This window comes from Camelina sativa, chromosome 5 (genome assembly GCF_030686135.1).
Source record: "Camelina sativa cultivar CO46 ecotype springtype chromosome 5, ASM3068613v1".
NCBI lineage: Eukaryota > Viridiplantae > Streptophyta > Magnoliopsida > Brassicales > Brassicaceae > Camelina > Camelina sativa.
This window is the reverse complement of record NC_141884.1, coordinates 16,573,603-16,590,962: the sequence shown is the minus strand read 5'-3', so window position 1 is coordinate 16,590,962 and position 17,360 is coordinate 16,573,603. Positions and strand designations below refer to the sequence as shown.

At 46.0% G+C, this 17,360-nt stretch overlaps 1 protein-coding gene across 1 annotated transcript; it reads left to right on the top strand.

The window, feature by feature from the left end:
- The first annotated feature begins 11,655 nt into the window (after positions 1-11,655).
- Positions 11,656-14,102, top strand: LOC147943832 (cytochrome c oxidase subunit 2). The gene is made up of 2 exons (XM_087450155.1): positions 11,656-12,355; positions 13,703-14,102. Exons 1-2 carry the CDS (start codon positions 11,656-11,658, stop codon positions 13,783-13,785), a joined length of 783 nt encoding a protein of 260 aa, XP_087306281.1. The 3' UTR covers positions 13,786-14,102.
- The last annotated feature ends 3,258 nt before the right edge of the window (positions 14,103-17,360 follow it).

Here is a 17,360-nt window from a genome sequence, read left to right as displayed (position 1 = left end):
CTGAGAAGGGAGTGGCTACCTACTGGAGCTTCGACCAAGCACCCCCGGTCAATTCCGCTTTGGGGCCACCCCTTACTCTACCATTATTATAGGAGTATGGGGTTCGAGACAAAGAAAGATCAAGGCAGCATATCAGTTTTTCCTTTATACTTTACTTGGATCTCTTTTTATGCTATTAGCTATTCTGTTGATTCTTTTCCAAACAGGAACCACCGATTTACAAATATCATTAACCACAGAATTTAGTGAGCGGCGCCAAATCTTTCTATGGATTGCTTCTTTCGCCTCTTTCGCCGTCAAAGTGCCTATGGTACCAGTTCATATTTGGTTACCTGAAGCTCATGTAGAGGCACCTACGGCAGGATCCGTCATCTTGGCAGGAATTCCTTTAAAATTTGGAACCCACGGGTTTTTAAGATTTTCAATACCCATGTTTCCCGAAGCGACACTTTGTTCTACTCCTTTCATTTATACTTTAAGCGCGATTGCTATAATATATACTTCCTTGACCACTTCAAGACAGATCGATCTAAAGAAGATCATTGCTTACTCCTCAGTAGCCCATATGAATCTAGTGACTATTGGTATGTTTAGTCGGGCGGCGGCCGTTAGGTCACCTATTTTGAGTTATGGACACACAAGGCCAAAACATGTGTGTCGGGCGTGCGACCCATCAACCTACTAGCAATAGAAGAGAAAACATAGCATGTCGCAACAAAAGCTTGATTCGAGGCGTCAGCAAAACACTGCCGTCTGTTCCCTTCAGTCCCTTAGCGCCCCGGGACGGGAGTGGGGGACGGCTCTACGCGCAGGCAACAGCAGCACACCGGCTCCACGAAGTCTGAATCGAATCTTTCTGTTGGCTTTCCCAAATTCATTCATAAATCAAAATCAAAGGGCTAGAAGCGAGCGCTTCTAGCTGCTTCGCCTGCTTCTTCTTATTATGGCGGCTATGTTGGCGTGGCGAAAATGAACGAAAAGCGAGATGAACGTGCTATTTTCAAATCGATTGATAGATTGATCTGTTCTGATAGATCTAAAGAGTAGAAATAGATAGAGAATAGAGAGGGAATCAATAATAAGGTCTTTGAGCCTATTTCTATCTATTGATGAGACAACTATCTATTCTTGATCCATCAGAAAGAAATCGATATGTATCTGATGGAATCTTCTACATCGTACGTAGAGCGCCCAAGCGCTTTTTGGGCCAGCTCAGTTCTCTTATCCATCGGTCCAATGCACTGGGCTCATCTCATGGAGGGAAAAGCCAAAATGTAGTTGTCTTGTTGTTGTTCGCCGCCTCGACGCATTCCCTTCTCTCCCCGGCATCGTCCCACACAGAAAGAAAGAGCGCGGAGCCCCGGCCCGAAGCCGTAGGTCCGCTAACGTAAAGCGAGGAGTTGAGCCTGAACTGGCGAACCGAAGTAACTTTCGGAACCATACTTCCTACAGCTAACATGTGCCCAGTCCTGCGGAAAGGCGCAAACGAACGTGAGCTGCTATACCGAATCCCCCGCTGGCCATCGGGGACCGAGTGGTAAGGCCATGATCTGCAGGGGAACGGATCACTCATTCTTCCATTGGGGACAGGTGCACGAACGACAACTCCAAACGTCACACATCCGCCGCCTACTTACCGTTTAGGTGGCACCAGCGAGATCCAGCTAAGGAAAAAGAGTGTCGCGGCTGCTCCACTCCGCCGCGGTCTCATGAACTTCACTTCGTTGCCTTCCCGCGCGCAAAGCGAATGGGCGCTGTGCTGTGGGTCAGTTTCGGGGCGGGGGGCGCAGAGATACTAGAAGAAATGATTCATTTGTTTGGATCGACGAGCTTTTTCAGCCCCAAAACTCAGAATCAATGGGAATGTCTGTCCATAAACATCTATTCTATCTGTATATATAGGGGATCTCTCTATACATATCAAAGTCTTTTATGGCATTGATATGATCGCCTAGCTGTAGCCGCATATCACAGCTGCGCTCAATATGCGGATTTCTGTTGGATCAGATCTTTTCTTTCGCTTTGACGAAAGCTTTTTGACCTAGCGAAAAGCACTTTCGCGCAAGCAAAGTAGAAGCTTTGCCAGAAGCAAGACGAGGAAGTGGAGCTGTCGTATAAGCGGTAGCTTCCCCCGACCGACTAAACTAAAATACAAGAGTCGCGGCCTACTTTGATTGCGAAGGGGTTTGGCAACAAGCAAACGGCTTTCTATCATAGTTGCAAGGGTTCAAAACCTTAGTTCGCTGCTTTTCCCAGGACCAGAGAAGGGCTTATACTGCTCGCCTTTGTTTGGTTTGATATATTCATTCAGTCAAAATACAAACTACAACAAAGTGGAAGTGGAAGGGCCGCTATAGAAGCTAGAACTTGCTTTATAAGTCGGCCTAACCAAAGCGTCACGACAACAAAAAATTATCCTTATGAATGGAATCTTAAGTAGGGGGCTTTGACCGCCCGCCTACCAATCAAAGAGGCAGAGAGTAAACGTAAGCTCACCCGTAAGCTCGAAGAGAGCTTCCCTTCATTCGCTTCGCGGGAGCCGCACAAGCACATAGCTGGAAGTCAGAGGGCCCATACTACCTGCCTAACCCTTTGTTCCGAGGGACCGTAGATCGGAAAGCACTCCATTTATCCAAAAGAGAAGGGAAGGGGCCTATGTATTTGCATGACCCCTGCGGATTTGACCCTATCCCGGAGCCAATCCCCTATTGGTCCTGCCACCACGCCGCAGAACGAGAGCTCGTGTGGAACCTTTTCTTTCTGGCGTAACAGCCGGTGGAACGTAACAAAAGATTACGGTCGCCTAACATTAACATAAGGGCGGGGGGTACGGTAAACTCGGCCAAAATATGACACCCGAAGGGCCCGAACGCACAATCCTATCCCATCCGAGTCCGAGTTTACCCCTTGCACTTCGGACAGCCGACCGTAGCATCATAAGGAGGACCCCCTTTCGAGGTAAAAAAAAAAAAAAAAAAAGGTACGGTACATATAAGGAGGTTGGACTTTCTCAACGTGGTGTATAGCACGAAAAACTTTTCGATACAAGAAAGGGCCGTTCTCACATGAAAGAAGAGAAGAAATCCTTTCTTCTCTTCTTTCTCTTTCTCGAGAAGGAAAGAAAAGAAAGAGGATGGGGGGAGGGGGGAATGGGGCCGGTGCCCTTCTTTTACGGCCGTCACTCTTATTTGTCAGCCGTGAGGAACTACCGGCTCGGTCGGTGGGAAAGGAAAGGCTTGGGCCTACCTATCCCGATAAGACCTCATAAAGGAACGGCGGGAGTGATAGGTTCCATATTGCCGAGCTGAAGGGCAAGACTTTTGTACGTGATCGTAGTATGTGACGTCGTCTCGTCCACGCTGCATTGAAGAGTACCTACGCACTAAGTTCCGGTTCACTGATAAGGAAGATAGAGTTGGGCGGGGGTCTACGATGTGATACTCAAGTATATGACCCGGGGAGATACATGCTAACTATGGGTAGGAAGCAGGAACCCTTATGTAAATAATTTCAGGGGGGGTTACAGATCTCTTATACTACCATCGATCGACAGAGCGGAACGACCAGAAAAATAAGTGATGTTAGAAAGCCGTATGATAGGTGGTAACTATCTTGTACGGTTCGGGGGGTAATCGGCGTACTCCGGGAGAAATCTTTCGCTCTATCGAACATACAGGGAATTGGAGGTAGCATTCTACCGATGTTAAGTCATGGACTGGTTCCTTCAGCCCTTTTTCTATGTGTTGGTGTTTTATATGACCGACATAAGACTCGACTTGTTAGATATTACGGAGGTTTAGTGAGCACCATGCCGAATCTCTCTACCATTTTCTTTTCTTTTACTTTGGCCAATATGAGTTCACCTGGTACTAGCAGCTTTATCGGGGAATTTCTCATCTTAGTAGGAGCTTTCCAAAGAAATAGCTTAGTAGCCACATTAGCAGCGCTTGGGATGATTTTAGGTGCGGCCTATTCCCTTTGGCTATATAATCGTGTGGTTTCTGGAAATTTAAAACCCGATTTCCTCCATAAATTCTCCGATTCAAATGGCAGAGAAGTTTCCATATTTATACCTTTTCTTGTTGGAGGGGCGACCGTCCGTTGAACTACCAAAGAAAAAGGGTAAACCTATGTGATCATGACATTGTAGGTGCTTGCGATGGGACGGATGCGACTTCCCTCAGTTGGTTTGGGTGGCATAGCCCGTTGCATAAGTCCCCCTTTTTTTGATTCATTTTTTGAGTCTTTAGGGAGCCAAAGCTTTACTTTACTAATAAAGGCTCGCGCAGGGGCGCTCACTTTTTTTTGCTAAGCCGTCTCTTTCTGGGTGGGACCGAGAGAAATAAAGGACAGAGGGCAACCATGCATGGTACTTCTCGACCCTGTCTCCGAGGGACAGTTGAACGAGCGACTCATGAATGCTGCCGGGTCGGACGAGCCAATAACTCGAACGCGTTCGGTCTGTTTTTTGAGCAAGAATCACAGCGTTACCTTACCTTCACCATGATACGGACTCCAAGTTCTTATGGCAGAGCACGAGGAGATTTATCATCAATATTCTAATGGGAATGGAAACCAGAAGCACGACCGAGGTCTTCGTAGTCTAAAATAATCAAACCATCAATAACAGTAATGTAAGCATGAGACTTTTTGGTAGTACCGGTGAACCAGATGGCCGCGGCGATGGAATCTGGGACGGAGGACTCGTAGTATCTCTCTAGATCCGGCAAAAGCGAAAGACCCCCTAGTTCCATTCGAATGAAGGCTGACTGCTGAGCCCACTCTGGCCCCGCGGGGCGGGCCCCCGTGGTTGCGAGCCGGAGCTGCCATAGCTTATGGCTAGAGCAATGGGAGGGGCCTCAGCAGAGAGAACAGAACCGTAAGGATAACGAGTGCTCCGCCCGTCAAGCGGGCGGCAGGAGCAGCAGGCAAGTACTTGGTAGGCCAACAGTCCAGTGGGCACTCGACGAAAGGGGGGCACACGGAGCAAGTACGAGAAATTGGCCCCGCTCCGCTTTATAAAAAGCAAGGACCCACTACGGGAGGTCAAACCCAGGACCTATGGAAGTCGGGGCTCGTCCCCGGTCAATATTGGATCAAACAAAACAAGCAATAGGGGCCCGTAGCACTGACCTCTTTTTTTATTGATTCAATATAATAGGGGAAAAGATCGTACAGTTCCCTACCGAGACAAGAGACACTCTTAACAGATCCTCCGCGCGCTGGGCATACCTCTTCCGTGCGTTTTTCTCGTGACAGGAACAGAACAACAGGGAAAGACCCGGCCGACCTGCCCAGGGCTCGAGGGCGAGCTTTATTTAAGAGAGAATGGGGAGCGAATCGAAAGGCTTCCGTTTTCGTTCTTGGTTTGGTTCGGGCTCCTCTCGATCTTTTTCGTAGTAGGGAAGGGGGAAGGAGTCTAAATCTATGGACATTAATGAACCATCATTGATGGACGTTGCACATGACACGATCAATTCGACTCAGGGTCCGGCGCTAATAGAGGTTGCTTACTTTCCTAGTAGCGAAGGAAAAGGGCAGGGCTTTTTTCGTGGTAATAGTGGGCGGGTCTCCTTTCGAAGTAAAGGCCTTCGCATTCCTAATCCGCCCCACCAACCCCGGACGGCTTAGTTTGTCCCAGCTTGGTGAATCGCATTCCCCCGCAACGACATAGTTTGTGCGCCCTTTACCGTTCTCGCTCAGTGTTTGCAACGTAACGGCTGGGGAGGCAGTCGTAGAAGCGAAGTCTATCGCCACGCCAACCATCAAATACGAGATTGGGCCCCTTCTCAAAGATTTGATGGAATGGCCCACCCAATAGCGCTTATGTCATATGGGAACTCATGGCTGGAAACAATCCTTATGTTTTTGATATCCGGTAGGAATAATAAGAATCAAAGTCCAGGTAGGTTGGTGAGCCTAGTGATAGGAGACTATCTAGCTTGGTTCGGAGAGCACTTGTTGGGTTAAAGACTTTTTTGTTGCTAAATGTTACAGCCTAAATGCTGAACTATTGACTCTACTCGTTCGGATGGGTGTTCACCCCAAAGTGTTCCCGGACTGCATGCATACATCCGTAAGTAACTTAGTGCAACATGGCAAATTTCATTGAGAGGAATCAGCAAAGAAAAGAAAAACGGGTCAACATCTTAATGTGTATTTGAGGTTCTCGGGCTGAGGAGTGTCCACATGAGTTCGTTGAGCTAGCTAGGTTAGACGGTAAAGAAGTCCCTCAAGCATTGAAGAAAGGAAGAAAGCCAGTAAACTACCTTACTAAACTGCTTTCTGACTCTCTCTAGCCAGTAAACTACCTCTCCTTCCAGTGTTTTTTCCTTTGTACTTCCACTTCTCTGAAGAGTCGATCCCGATTCTTGTACCGTCACGGGAGCGAGTAAGTATAGGATGTTGTGACGGAGGCTGAGAATGACGCAATGAGATGGTTGAGGTGGGACGATGGATGCAGCTTCAACCGGATAAGTCGACAACAAGAGGAAGGCTTGGTACGCTCTCATAAGTCGATGTAGATGATGACGGCGGCACCGTTGGAGAAGGCGCTGTTGGAGTTGGTGTAGCATCAGCTTCGACAGTAGAGGACGACTGTATGAGTAACAGGGAAGTAGCCGTCATTAAATTAAGGCATTATGAGAAGGGACCGTGGTTGAGGAAGCGGCGGGCTGAAGAGGAGAAATCGGAAGATGCACCTCACTTGGTCGAGCGGGAAGAGGTACTTTATTTAGTAACTCGACTGAAAGGAGAGGGTGAAGCTGGAGGCGGAGGCAAAGATGACACTGCAAAAGGAATTATTATCGCTTAGCGCTTGTGCTAAGGAATGGCCTCTATCCGGATATTTAGCCCTAGCTGCACTACGCAAGGAACTACCCTTCGGGAACGGACTAAGACTAATAAGCCTAATAAGTCCTTCCTGCCCTCATGCGTCTTTATGAGAAAAATGCACTAGATCGCCCGCACTTTCCAACAAACTCCAGCTTCAAGTCCGGAAGAAGGAACTCTTTCTTTGAACCTTCGACTCGTGATTCTTACCAGAACATTAGGCAACTAATTTATCGAACTCTTGTCTTTCAAGCGCCGAGGGATAACTATTTGTTTGTCCGATATTATACGAGTTAAGGCACCAAAACCCCAGCTCGGTATTCTAAATCCTTCCTTACATAATTACGCCTCGTAACAAATGTTGATCCTGCTTTTTTGACTCTTTGCTTTGCTCTTTGCGCTTTCCTGCTTGCTTTCCAACTCGAACTACAGGGGTTCTATTGCCTACCACACCTTGGAGCCCTCCGGGGTTAGGCCAGGGGCGCTACATTAATGCTTCCACCACGACACTCGGATAACGAAGGAAAAGCCTTATAGGTCATTCTATTTCGGTGCATGGTCAGGCTCTCGTATGTGGGTCTGCCTTTTTCAGGAATTACATGATCATTAGTGAAATAGCGCATAGGTTTGGATGGGATGATACGAAATAGAGCAGTTGCTGGCATGCAAAACCGAAAAGGAACTTCCTTATTCACTGAAATTCCTGTGTGAAAGAGTCCAAATGATTTAGCGTTTTAGCGTAGAGAGAAGACTTTCGAGTGAACGAACGATTTAAGATGCAGCGATCGTGGCCTTATTTTACGTCGTATATTGTGATTCTGACGAGTGAATTTCATCCATTTACTGATAGATAAAGGATAGGAACCTACCTATCAGAAGAGGTTTTAACTAGAATACGAACAAGATAAGAGGATGCCCCATTTTATTAGAGGTATAGGTTTGGGAAAATGGGGTTTTAACCAAGTAGGGGTGTGAGGGCTTGATTGAGAGTTTTTTGGTAGGAGACTACTTGCCAAGGCTTCTACGGAAAGAGGACTTGGACAAGGCTTTTTTAGGATGGGCAAGGGCCACGAGAGAGGTTTTCCTATTATCCCTAGCTAGAAGCAATCGGTAATGGAATAAGAGGAGCAGCCAAAGGGGCACCTATTTGCATTTGAAAAGCGGCCTATGTTTCCGGCTGACCCTCCCTTGCTGCACATCAGTAAGATACAGCAAGCAACAGCTAATGTAATGCTATTTGTATATATATGTATGCAGGCTAGGCCTTTTCTTTCGTATCGAGAAAAAGCCGCTTCAGAAAAGAAAGCGGAGGCTGCTATGGACGTCTTTGATTGGATGGAGACAGATATATATAGAAAGTGTGCAGTGAGAGATCTTTATAGGTAGAGTTAAGTAAAGCCAGTCTTTACTTAACTCGGCCCAAACAATTTTGATTATTCAATATAAAACTGTCCCATGCTTTCCGTTGGTCAACAACCAACCAAACCACATATTTTCGTCTTTCCAAATTAGGAGAGCAAATAAGCAAGTCCTTTCCAACTAGAGCTCCTGGCGGTCTTTTAAGCTGTTCAACTAGTTAGGGCATTAGCCTTAGAGGCAGGGGTTTGAAGTCAGGAATTTCCCACTCCCACTGGACGACATGCGGATAGAGAAATGCGACTAAGCTAGATTCAGGAACAGCTTCTATTAGTACACAATCTTTTTGAATATAGATCAGCAGCGAATGTTGCGACAGTAACTGCAACATCGACAACAACCTTCAGTCGTCGAAGTAAGGAATTACTAGGAACTGCTTTCATTCCCACGATATGCGCCAACAGGGCTTTTAGGAAGAGTAGTAACAGCACCAGTAACCGCGCTTTCTTTATTCCGGACTTTCAGTAAGGAATGATAGAACAGCTGATACAAAGATAGTGAGAAGAGCTGATATGCTTAAGCGTCGAAAGGACTGTTTGCTTACGTGCCGGATTGCTTTTCTAACTAGCCAGTATATAGTCACAGCTGATATTTCTATACGAAAGAAAGCTTTAATAATAGATGCGATTGTGAGCAGGCTTACTTGTCAGTGCTAGCTTGTATGCGCTTTCTATTACAGCAACAGCTTTTATGCGAAAAACAAGAAAAAGGAAAACTGCAGCTCTGCGACATAACCAGTCTTGCAGAACTGGAAGAACGAATTGACTCGACAAGGAAACCAAGTAAAAGGGTTGCGCCTGACAGCCAAGCGCCAGTTTTTGTAATCTCTTTCCTTTCAAGGAGTCCTTGTCTTCTTGCATTACGGCCTCGATCTACGCAATGAAAACGTATTTCCTCTAACTGCCCGTAAAGTCAGAATTCAACGAAGAGCACTCATTTATGATGTAACTATTATGTACCTAGACCGGCCTTACCCGATACATTATTAACTTGCTTCCCATAGGAAGAAGGAAATCCTACCTCCATATGATTGATTCTCGCAATGAAGTCTTCCCGTTGATTCCACTTCTTTCTCCTCTGACTCAGTCTAGCAACCCCACCTTGGTCTCGTAGCCCACTTGTAGCCATCACTACCGCGGGTCTTTGCTCATAGTCACGAATAAGCTTCTCCTAAGTCCTCTCAGCAATTCAAAGATGAGACTGACTGACTTCTATTAAGTAATCGGATAAGACTGATGCACTCACTTTTAAGACTTCCCCGATCTCCTACCCGTCTAAAAACTAGAAGTCAGCATTCTATTCTAATCTCCGGCCTTCATGCCAGGGCTGATACCTCCACCACTTAGACTGATGTGGAAAATTGATCCCCGAGTGGCTTTTTCCTCCGGTCGAGTCATCTTTCGCTTCAATACCTGGAACTGAGACGGATTCGGATGGAGAAGGATTCAATAGTTCATCATGAGCTGTCCGAAACCGTACTTCTTCCCGCGAAAACTCGGAATTAGCTTTAGCTCGAACCTTTATCTGTTGCTCGAACTCTAATACACTGTAGTAGCAGGCGGCACTCGAGTTCTTTGTGCCAGGTGTCAGAAAAAAAGTACGCAATTTCCAAGCATCCTAGTTCAGCGTGAATCATCTCTTGTCTCAATGGAAGGCCAAGGCCTTCAAAGCGGATTCCGCCGGAAGCTAATCCAGTGGCTTGTTGAGTGGAGGACCGAACATGAATTATACCCATAAAAGGTCCTTCCTACCCCTATTCCAAAACCCCTTCCCCTCTGAGGGCACGGGCACACTTTCAGGAAGTAATGTAGTAAAAAGTCGAATTTCAAATAGAACTATGGTGACCTTGCAAAAAAGATCTTTTCTTCGTTTGAGTGTACCTTTCCTATGACTATTAATCCTGATGAAATCCGTGAAGTTTTGACCTTGTTTTAGAAGTTTTCTTTGGCGTTGAGTGAATATTGGTATCACTACCCATCCTTATCTTCTTCTTTTATTCATAGGAATAGAAAGCACGATTAAGCGGTTTTTCAATGGCAAGTGCCGGTCGTCGAGTGGCTGAACCAACCCCTACGGCGGATCCACACGTACTGATGAATGCCAGCCATCCTTTATCGAGTAGCCTTGACTATTCAAAAACCCTTGCTGATTCGATAGCCTGAAAAAGATCGACCACGATTTTGATTTCTGACTGCCTATGCCTCTAACGATGCTTCGGGCAAACTGTAACTAACTAGGTGCCCTACTCCTACCCCCCCTGTTCTCACCTTCATCTCTGCTGCCTCCGCTCCAGCTTGCTCTATTACCTATGCAATCACAGCTCAGTAATGGACTGGTGAACTAAAATGGATAGCTGCTGGGAGAATTGCGACTGATGAATCGCGATCAGCCGCTGATTCCCCTGCCGTTGGATTCGTGCCTCAAGACTCTGCCACTGGGACTCGGTCGGAAGAATCTACTGCGGCCTTCTCTACCCACCTTTATGAAATTTTAACCCCAACCAGCCATGACAAGGCTTAATTTATTAGAACCCGTTGTTGTTTAGAAAGATGTGTTATTCCTGTGAAAGTCTCGTTTTTGACTCAGTTTTTTTTGAGCATTGTACACGGGCTTTGCTGCGACGAGGATGCCTTTTTTAATCAGGCCAACGTCAAGACCTGAAACAGAGCCCTACCACGTTAAGGGAGAGCACCCCAACTTGCTTGTTGACACGTGAGGGAAAATAAGAGTCTGAGGTGGCAGGATTTACCACTATAACCCTATGGTAGTGATGGTTGGTCCCAGTACTCCTTCGAGTGCCTTTTGCGCTTAGCGTAGGAAAGAGGAGTTGCCTTGCCTTACCACACCAACCACCTTAGCGCTGGAAGTTCTAGCAATGGGCAGCTAGGCAAAGGATAATTAGCTATCTAATGAATATTCATTAGATAATAGATTGTGGATCTGTTCTTAGCTCGTGCAATCAATAAAAAGCGGTCCTTCGCCTTAGTAAGCTAGCTTTCTAAGCCCGGACGTGGATCGATCGTGACGAAAAAATGGGACTAATCCTCTGTACTGTAGTAATAGAAGAGTCAGAGTCCCTTCTCGACCAGACGAAGGAGATAGGAATAGAATTCTGCCTTGACCCTCCTGGAGGCGCAAAGTTCATAATTCAGTGTGGTGGGGGCCTAGTAGTATTATAAGGATGTTGGTTTCGTATATAAGAAGACTGCTGCTTAGAGGAGAGTGATCTGTTCATCTAACTCAAAATATTGTAAGAAGAAGAAGAATCTTACGCCCCAAATTCCCATCTCTTTTTTCTTGGTTGGACCAACCGGCACCAGCCATTTCCGTCTTCCTTAATTGGGAGAGTCAGAATCAGTCTCTCTTTGTTTGGGGGGAGCAGAAAATGAAGGAACCTTTGCTTTGAAAATGATTGTTCTAAAATGGTTATTCCTCACAATTTCTCCTTGTGATGCAGCGGAACCATGGCAATTAGGATCTCAAGACGCAGCTACACCTATAATGCAAGGAATAATAGACTTACATCACGATATCTTTTTCTTCCTCATTCTGATTTTGGTTTTCGTATTATGGATCTTGGTTCGCGCTTTATGGCATTTCCACTATAAAAAAAATGCAATCCCGCAAAGGATTGTTCATGGAACTACTATCGAGATTCTTCGGACCATCTTTCCTAGTATCATCTCGATGTTCATTGCTATACCATCATTTGCTCTCTTATACTCAATGGACGAGGTAGTAGTAGATCCAGCCATTACTATCAAAGCTATTGGACATCAATGGTATCGGACTTATGAGTATTCTGACTATAACAGTTCCGATGAGCAGTCACTCACTTTTGACAGTTATATGATTCCAGAAGAAGATCTAGAATTGGGTCAATCACGTTTATTAGAAGTGGACAATAGAGTGGTTGTACCAGCCAAAACTCATCTACGTATTATTGTAACATCTGCTGATGTACCTCATAGTTGGGCTGTACCTTCCTTAGGTGTCAAATGTGATGCTGTACCTGGTCGTTTAAATCAAATCTCTATTTTGGTACAACGAGAAGGAGTTTACTATGGTCAGTGCAGTGAGATTTGTGGAACTAATCATGCCTTTACGCGTGCGCCCGGAAACATAGGCCGACTGTTGAGCCCACTCTGGCTCAGCCGCACCACCCGGGGTGCGAGCCACCCGAGAAGCAAGCTATTACAGCGAGCGGCTGGAGCTGTAGGGAGCCGAGGAGCAAGGCAGTAGATAAGATAGAAGAAAGGGCCAGGCACCCGGTGGAGCAGAGGGGACGGTTAGGATAACGAACTTGAAACGCGGAGCCCGAGCGGCTGGCGAGCGAGTGGTTAGTGGCCAATAGCGCCCTAGTTGATGGCATTCCTCTCTGCGGCTGGCACTCGAGGAACCACAGGGCACTCCATACAGAGCAAGCAAGTCTTAGGGATGAGACGCCCGCGCAAGGACCTTAATTCTCATTAGGAGGTCGAACCAAGGACCTATGGAAGTCGGGGCTACCCCGTCCCCATGGGCAACGCAATAGTGTCCTGAGGGAGGAGTTTAGAGGCCTTATAGTAGCATGGACTTCTTGATCTTTCTAGGTCATGCGAAGGGGGCCAGTCCAAGATCGTACTGTTCCTCTACAAAGATAATAGACGCTCTCAACGGCTAGGCACCACTCTCTTTCTGAGTTATTCCAGCTTCTTCATGATTTCGATTTCGTGCCGCGGTGAACAAACAAAAAAAGAGGGCCGTCTCAGCGGAAGGAGAAGGACCTGCAACGGCAGAGACTACTGACCCTCTTCTTGTTCTTAGCCGTCTATTACGAGTCCGGGAAGCCTGGAATCATAAATATGAGGGATCCAGAAGGGTGGGCAGGGCTTCCGCAAGGTTTTTTTTATCCCCTCTTCCCGGGATGGGAAATGAGTCCTATCAAGTAAAGGCCATAACCAGCCTCTTTTTTTATGTACACCTTTCTTTGTTTCAGGCTCTTCAAGACCTTCCTCCTGCTAATCCGGCCATTACCGAACCCGTCTTTCCCACCCTTCTCAATTCTTGCGATTCCTAGCCAGCCCCCTTAGCTTATTTTGCTTTATAAAACCACTTTCCCCTTTTTTCAGCTTGCTGCTCGCTTTCTCGCTTCTGAGAGGTACTGACGTGACTCGACTGTAAGGAGAGGCGAAAGGAGCCTGACTTACGGTTTCAAAGCCTGGCGCGAAGCGAAGGGATTGGATTTCACCTATGATCAGATTAGTGGGCAACCATTGTTTACTTTTTTCGTGGTGTTGTTGACGTTGTTGAAAGCTAATTAGGAAGTAGGCCTTGCTTTTCTCCGCTGGGAGCAGCTCACACTATGGTGGAGGAGGTGCCGTGAAGATCTAGGAGTGTGAGCAGTACGAGCTGAAAGGCTCCCATACTGTTTGGAGGGCAGGGGGCATAGATGCCAAAGAAAGCTGACCCCTATCTATCGTCGTAGAAGCTGTTCCTAGGAAAGATTATGGTTCTCGGGTATCCAATCAATTAATCCCCCAAACCGGGGAAGCTTAAGCGGAAATTGAAGAGTAAGGTGAGGGAGGGGGGGGGGAGGGGGAAGAGCTATCAAACTTTAGAGGCTTAACTCGCTCGCTCTAACGCTCGTTTAGTAGACAGCTCGTCAGTCAAGTACGTAACGAGCCTTGTCTACGAAGCTCCGCTCCCTCGTCTTGCTTGCTTCTGGCGAAGCTTCTAGCACTAGAAAAAATAGGCTTGTATGGCAGGAATACCACTTTTGAGGCCGATCACTACATAGGAGCGATAGCGAAGCCAAGCCGTATAAAGGCGAGCAGCCCTTCTAGCAATAGCAAACGGCCTACTTATAGCCTTTTCCCCTTTATTCGGGGACTTCAACGGGTCTTCCAAGCTCATAAACAGGCAATTCTTCACGTTTTCTTCAGACAGTGGGAATGAATTCTATTACTTGATTGACATTGACAGATATGTGTACCACACCGAACAAGCAATATGCCGATATGCTTGATGTACCAGCCAAGCCAGCTCGACCGTATACAGTATAAGGGATTCGCCTTTGCCTCAGACAGAAGAAGAACGAAAGTACTACCGGGAAGGGAAGCCTGACATGGGTAGATATTTATTTGAACAAAGGAACTCAAACCGGTACCAGAAAGCAAAGAAGAGATGGAATTCCTGATTGAACAGATGACTGACCTACAAGAAGACGAAAATAAAATTCCTAATTCTATTCTCTAAGACGAACTAAAGGAATGTCTCTAAGCAGCCAAGGCCAAGAGCAAGCAGGAGTGGTCCTATCCGCCCATTCATTTTTAAGTGACTTATAAGACGTGAGAGATACTCTAAAGTCATAACGGGGAAGGCCAGAGACTTCGTTCAAATGGGGGGAGGTTTTCTCTTCAATAAAATGAAAGGCAGGTATTTTTATACGAAAATTGAGAATTCAATAAGAAATGTTCACTTGAGATTAGGTTCGCGAAGAAGAAGATCACAAATGAGATCTTGAGCTTGAAGCTTACTCTCCAGAATCGAAAGATCTCTTATCCCCGAGGCGAGGATGGCTTCATAAACTTTTTTTGCCGAAGGAAAGATAGATAAGGGGTTTCATCCATATTTTTCTCCCATTTATTACGTATCACGTTCAGAGATTTTCATTCGTTGTCCGCTCTTTCCGTACCTTTACTTACCGACCAAATACCAAGACTACTTACAACAGGTGAGGATCAGCACACTGCGGGAATCTAAGGAATTGATTGCTGTGCATCGACCAATCTGAGAAAGGGAACTATAAAAGAAGGTGAAGATGCACCGAGGGATTTATGAAGACGCATGGTATGCTGTGGAGAAAGGGTGAAAGGAGTAGAAGCGGCAGGGCAAGAAAAGGATAGTGATAAATGGACAGACGCTGAGAAGAAAAAGTAGAAAGTATAACAGCAAAGCACTGTCAGCAATCGCAAGTGACACATTCAAGGGTGAATCAGCCAAAGATGCTTGGGATATCCTACAGAAGGGTTGACAAGTGTAAAGAGATCTCGTATTGATATGCTGCTGGCTTTACGGAGGAAAGAGAGACCATTGAACAATTCATTTGTGCTTTGCCAATGCTGCTCAAAATGAAAGACAAAGACAAAAGTCAAAAAGCTTTTGTTCTGTAGCACACTCCCGGCGAAGCAGCCCTTCGCAAGCCATGAATGACACAGATACCCTTGCGTTTGATGTTGTTGTAGGTCACCTACAAGCGTATGAAATGGAGACTGAGAAGTCCGAGAAAAAGCATTGCTGTAGCACACACTAAGACAACAAGAGAGATATTGAAGATTCAATCGGCAGCACACTGCTTGCTAGAAACTTTGGCAAAGTAGTAAAGAAGAATGGACAAAGTAGGAAAAACCCTTTTACACAGAACACAACAACAAATCGTGATCGTGTGTCAAAGAAGGGAGAACAACAGTGTAGGGATATGGCAAAGCTGAGCACTGCCCTTTTTTAGAGAAGAGACTTTAAATGTTTTTAATGCAAAGGTTGCTTCGCTAGGGGCACACAAAAGCTGAATGTGTGAATACTCTCTTATTGGTTTGCTTGGAGCGAGAGCGAAACAGACGAGGATGATGATGCAGAGGAAGTCTCTGGATTCGTAGCATTTGTGATAAAGATGAGACGCTTTATTCGGACAATTGCTTTGCTAGTGAAACAAATTTGCTGCTTTACTCAAGCCCACACCCTCAAGGGGTTACTTCGTTACTTTCGTCAAACCCGCGTTAAAGCCCCTCGTCAAAGACCTACGTCAAAGTAGGTTGCTTCGCTAGGGTTGCTTCGCTATTTTCGTTAAACCTCCGTTAAAGGAGGCTGCGGGAGGCTACGGGGCTGCGGGAGGCTGCGGGGGCTACTTCGCTGGGAGTGTGCGCTTGTGCTGAAGAAAGAAAGCAGGTCCAGGTTCAAAGCGTAAAACGGTGAAACCAAAGGCTCCTTCAACTCGAAGAAAAAGCAGGAACGGAAAGAACTTTACTTTCTGGTGAAGCAATTTTTAGGATAGAATTCTGCCAGCTTAGGAATCTGAACATAAGCAGTAGAGCGAGGGCATAGATTACTCTGGTCATGCCACCCCAGCAATTCCAAGAATTAATGCAAGCAAAGCATAGGAGTGTGATTTGTCGTTTACCTTCTTTTGCTCTTAGGAATAAAGGTAAAAAGAAAAGCTGTGTGCTGGACAGCACCTTTCCTACGTTTGAAAACGAATTGCCGGTACTCCACTTAGACTTCTGCACCTGACCTAGTGGCTGAAGAAGGATCTCCCTCAAGTGATTTGCTGCTTCCTCCCCGACGTAGGTTTGACGGAGGTATCAGTCTCGTTGCTAAAGCACCTTCGGACCTCTTTTTTCGTCTATTCTTTGGTTAAAGCTAAAAATCTTTCTTTTCATTTTGGATCATTCAGTAGCTCAGACTGGAACTTGAGAGCTAGAACCTTTTTTCCTTAATTTCTTCCGTTGCCGTATCTTGCATATATAAGATCGAGATATCTCTAGTATTCATAATCCAGGATTTCGCCATACTCTTACACCTTACCCAGATCTTATAACTTATAATAAGATCATCTAGGCTAGGACGAGGCAGACTACCATCAATAAAAGAGCGCTTCAGTCAACATATACAAAGTCCAGCATAGTTAGATCCATTAAGAGTTGAGCCAGACCCGGATGATCACCGAAGATAATAAGGGCTAGAAACATTATCTGGTGAATCTGAGACAACGAAGCTGCGATCGGCAACACAAACCATTGGAGTGTGCTGGGGAGGATCTAAGCTGTAGAAAACCTTGATCCACTAGGTAAGGTTACTTCCAGAGCAGAGTATGCTCAGGTGAAACTGGTGGTGATGCCGATCTCTTCTTTCTCGATTTCTAGTTCCGTTTCGCCATTGTTGAGGAAGAAAAGTGATCCGAGACTCAACAAATCGAAGAGAAAAGGAAAACTTTGTTGATTCAGGAACTGTGAAACGGAAAGTCTCACCAGAAAGTCATTGCACTCTCTTTGAAGAGGGTCTTCCCTTTGTAAGCAAAGGTAATAAATGCTCAATAAGGAAAGATTATGAATTTCTTCTTTCATTTCGGCTTAACA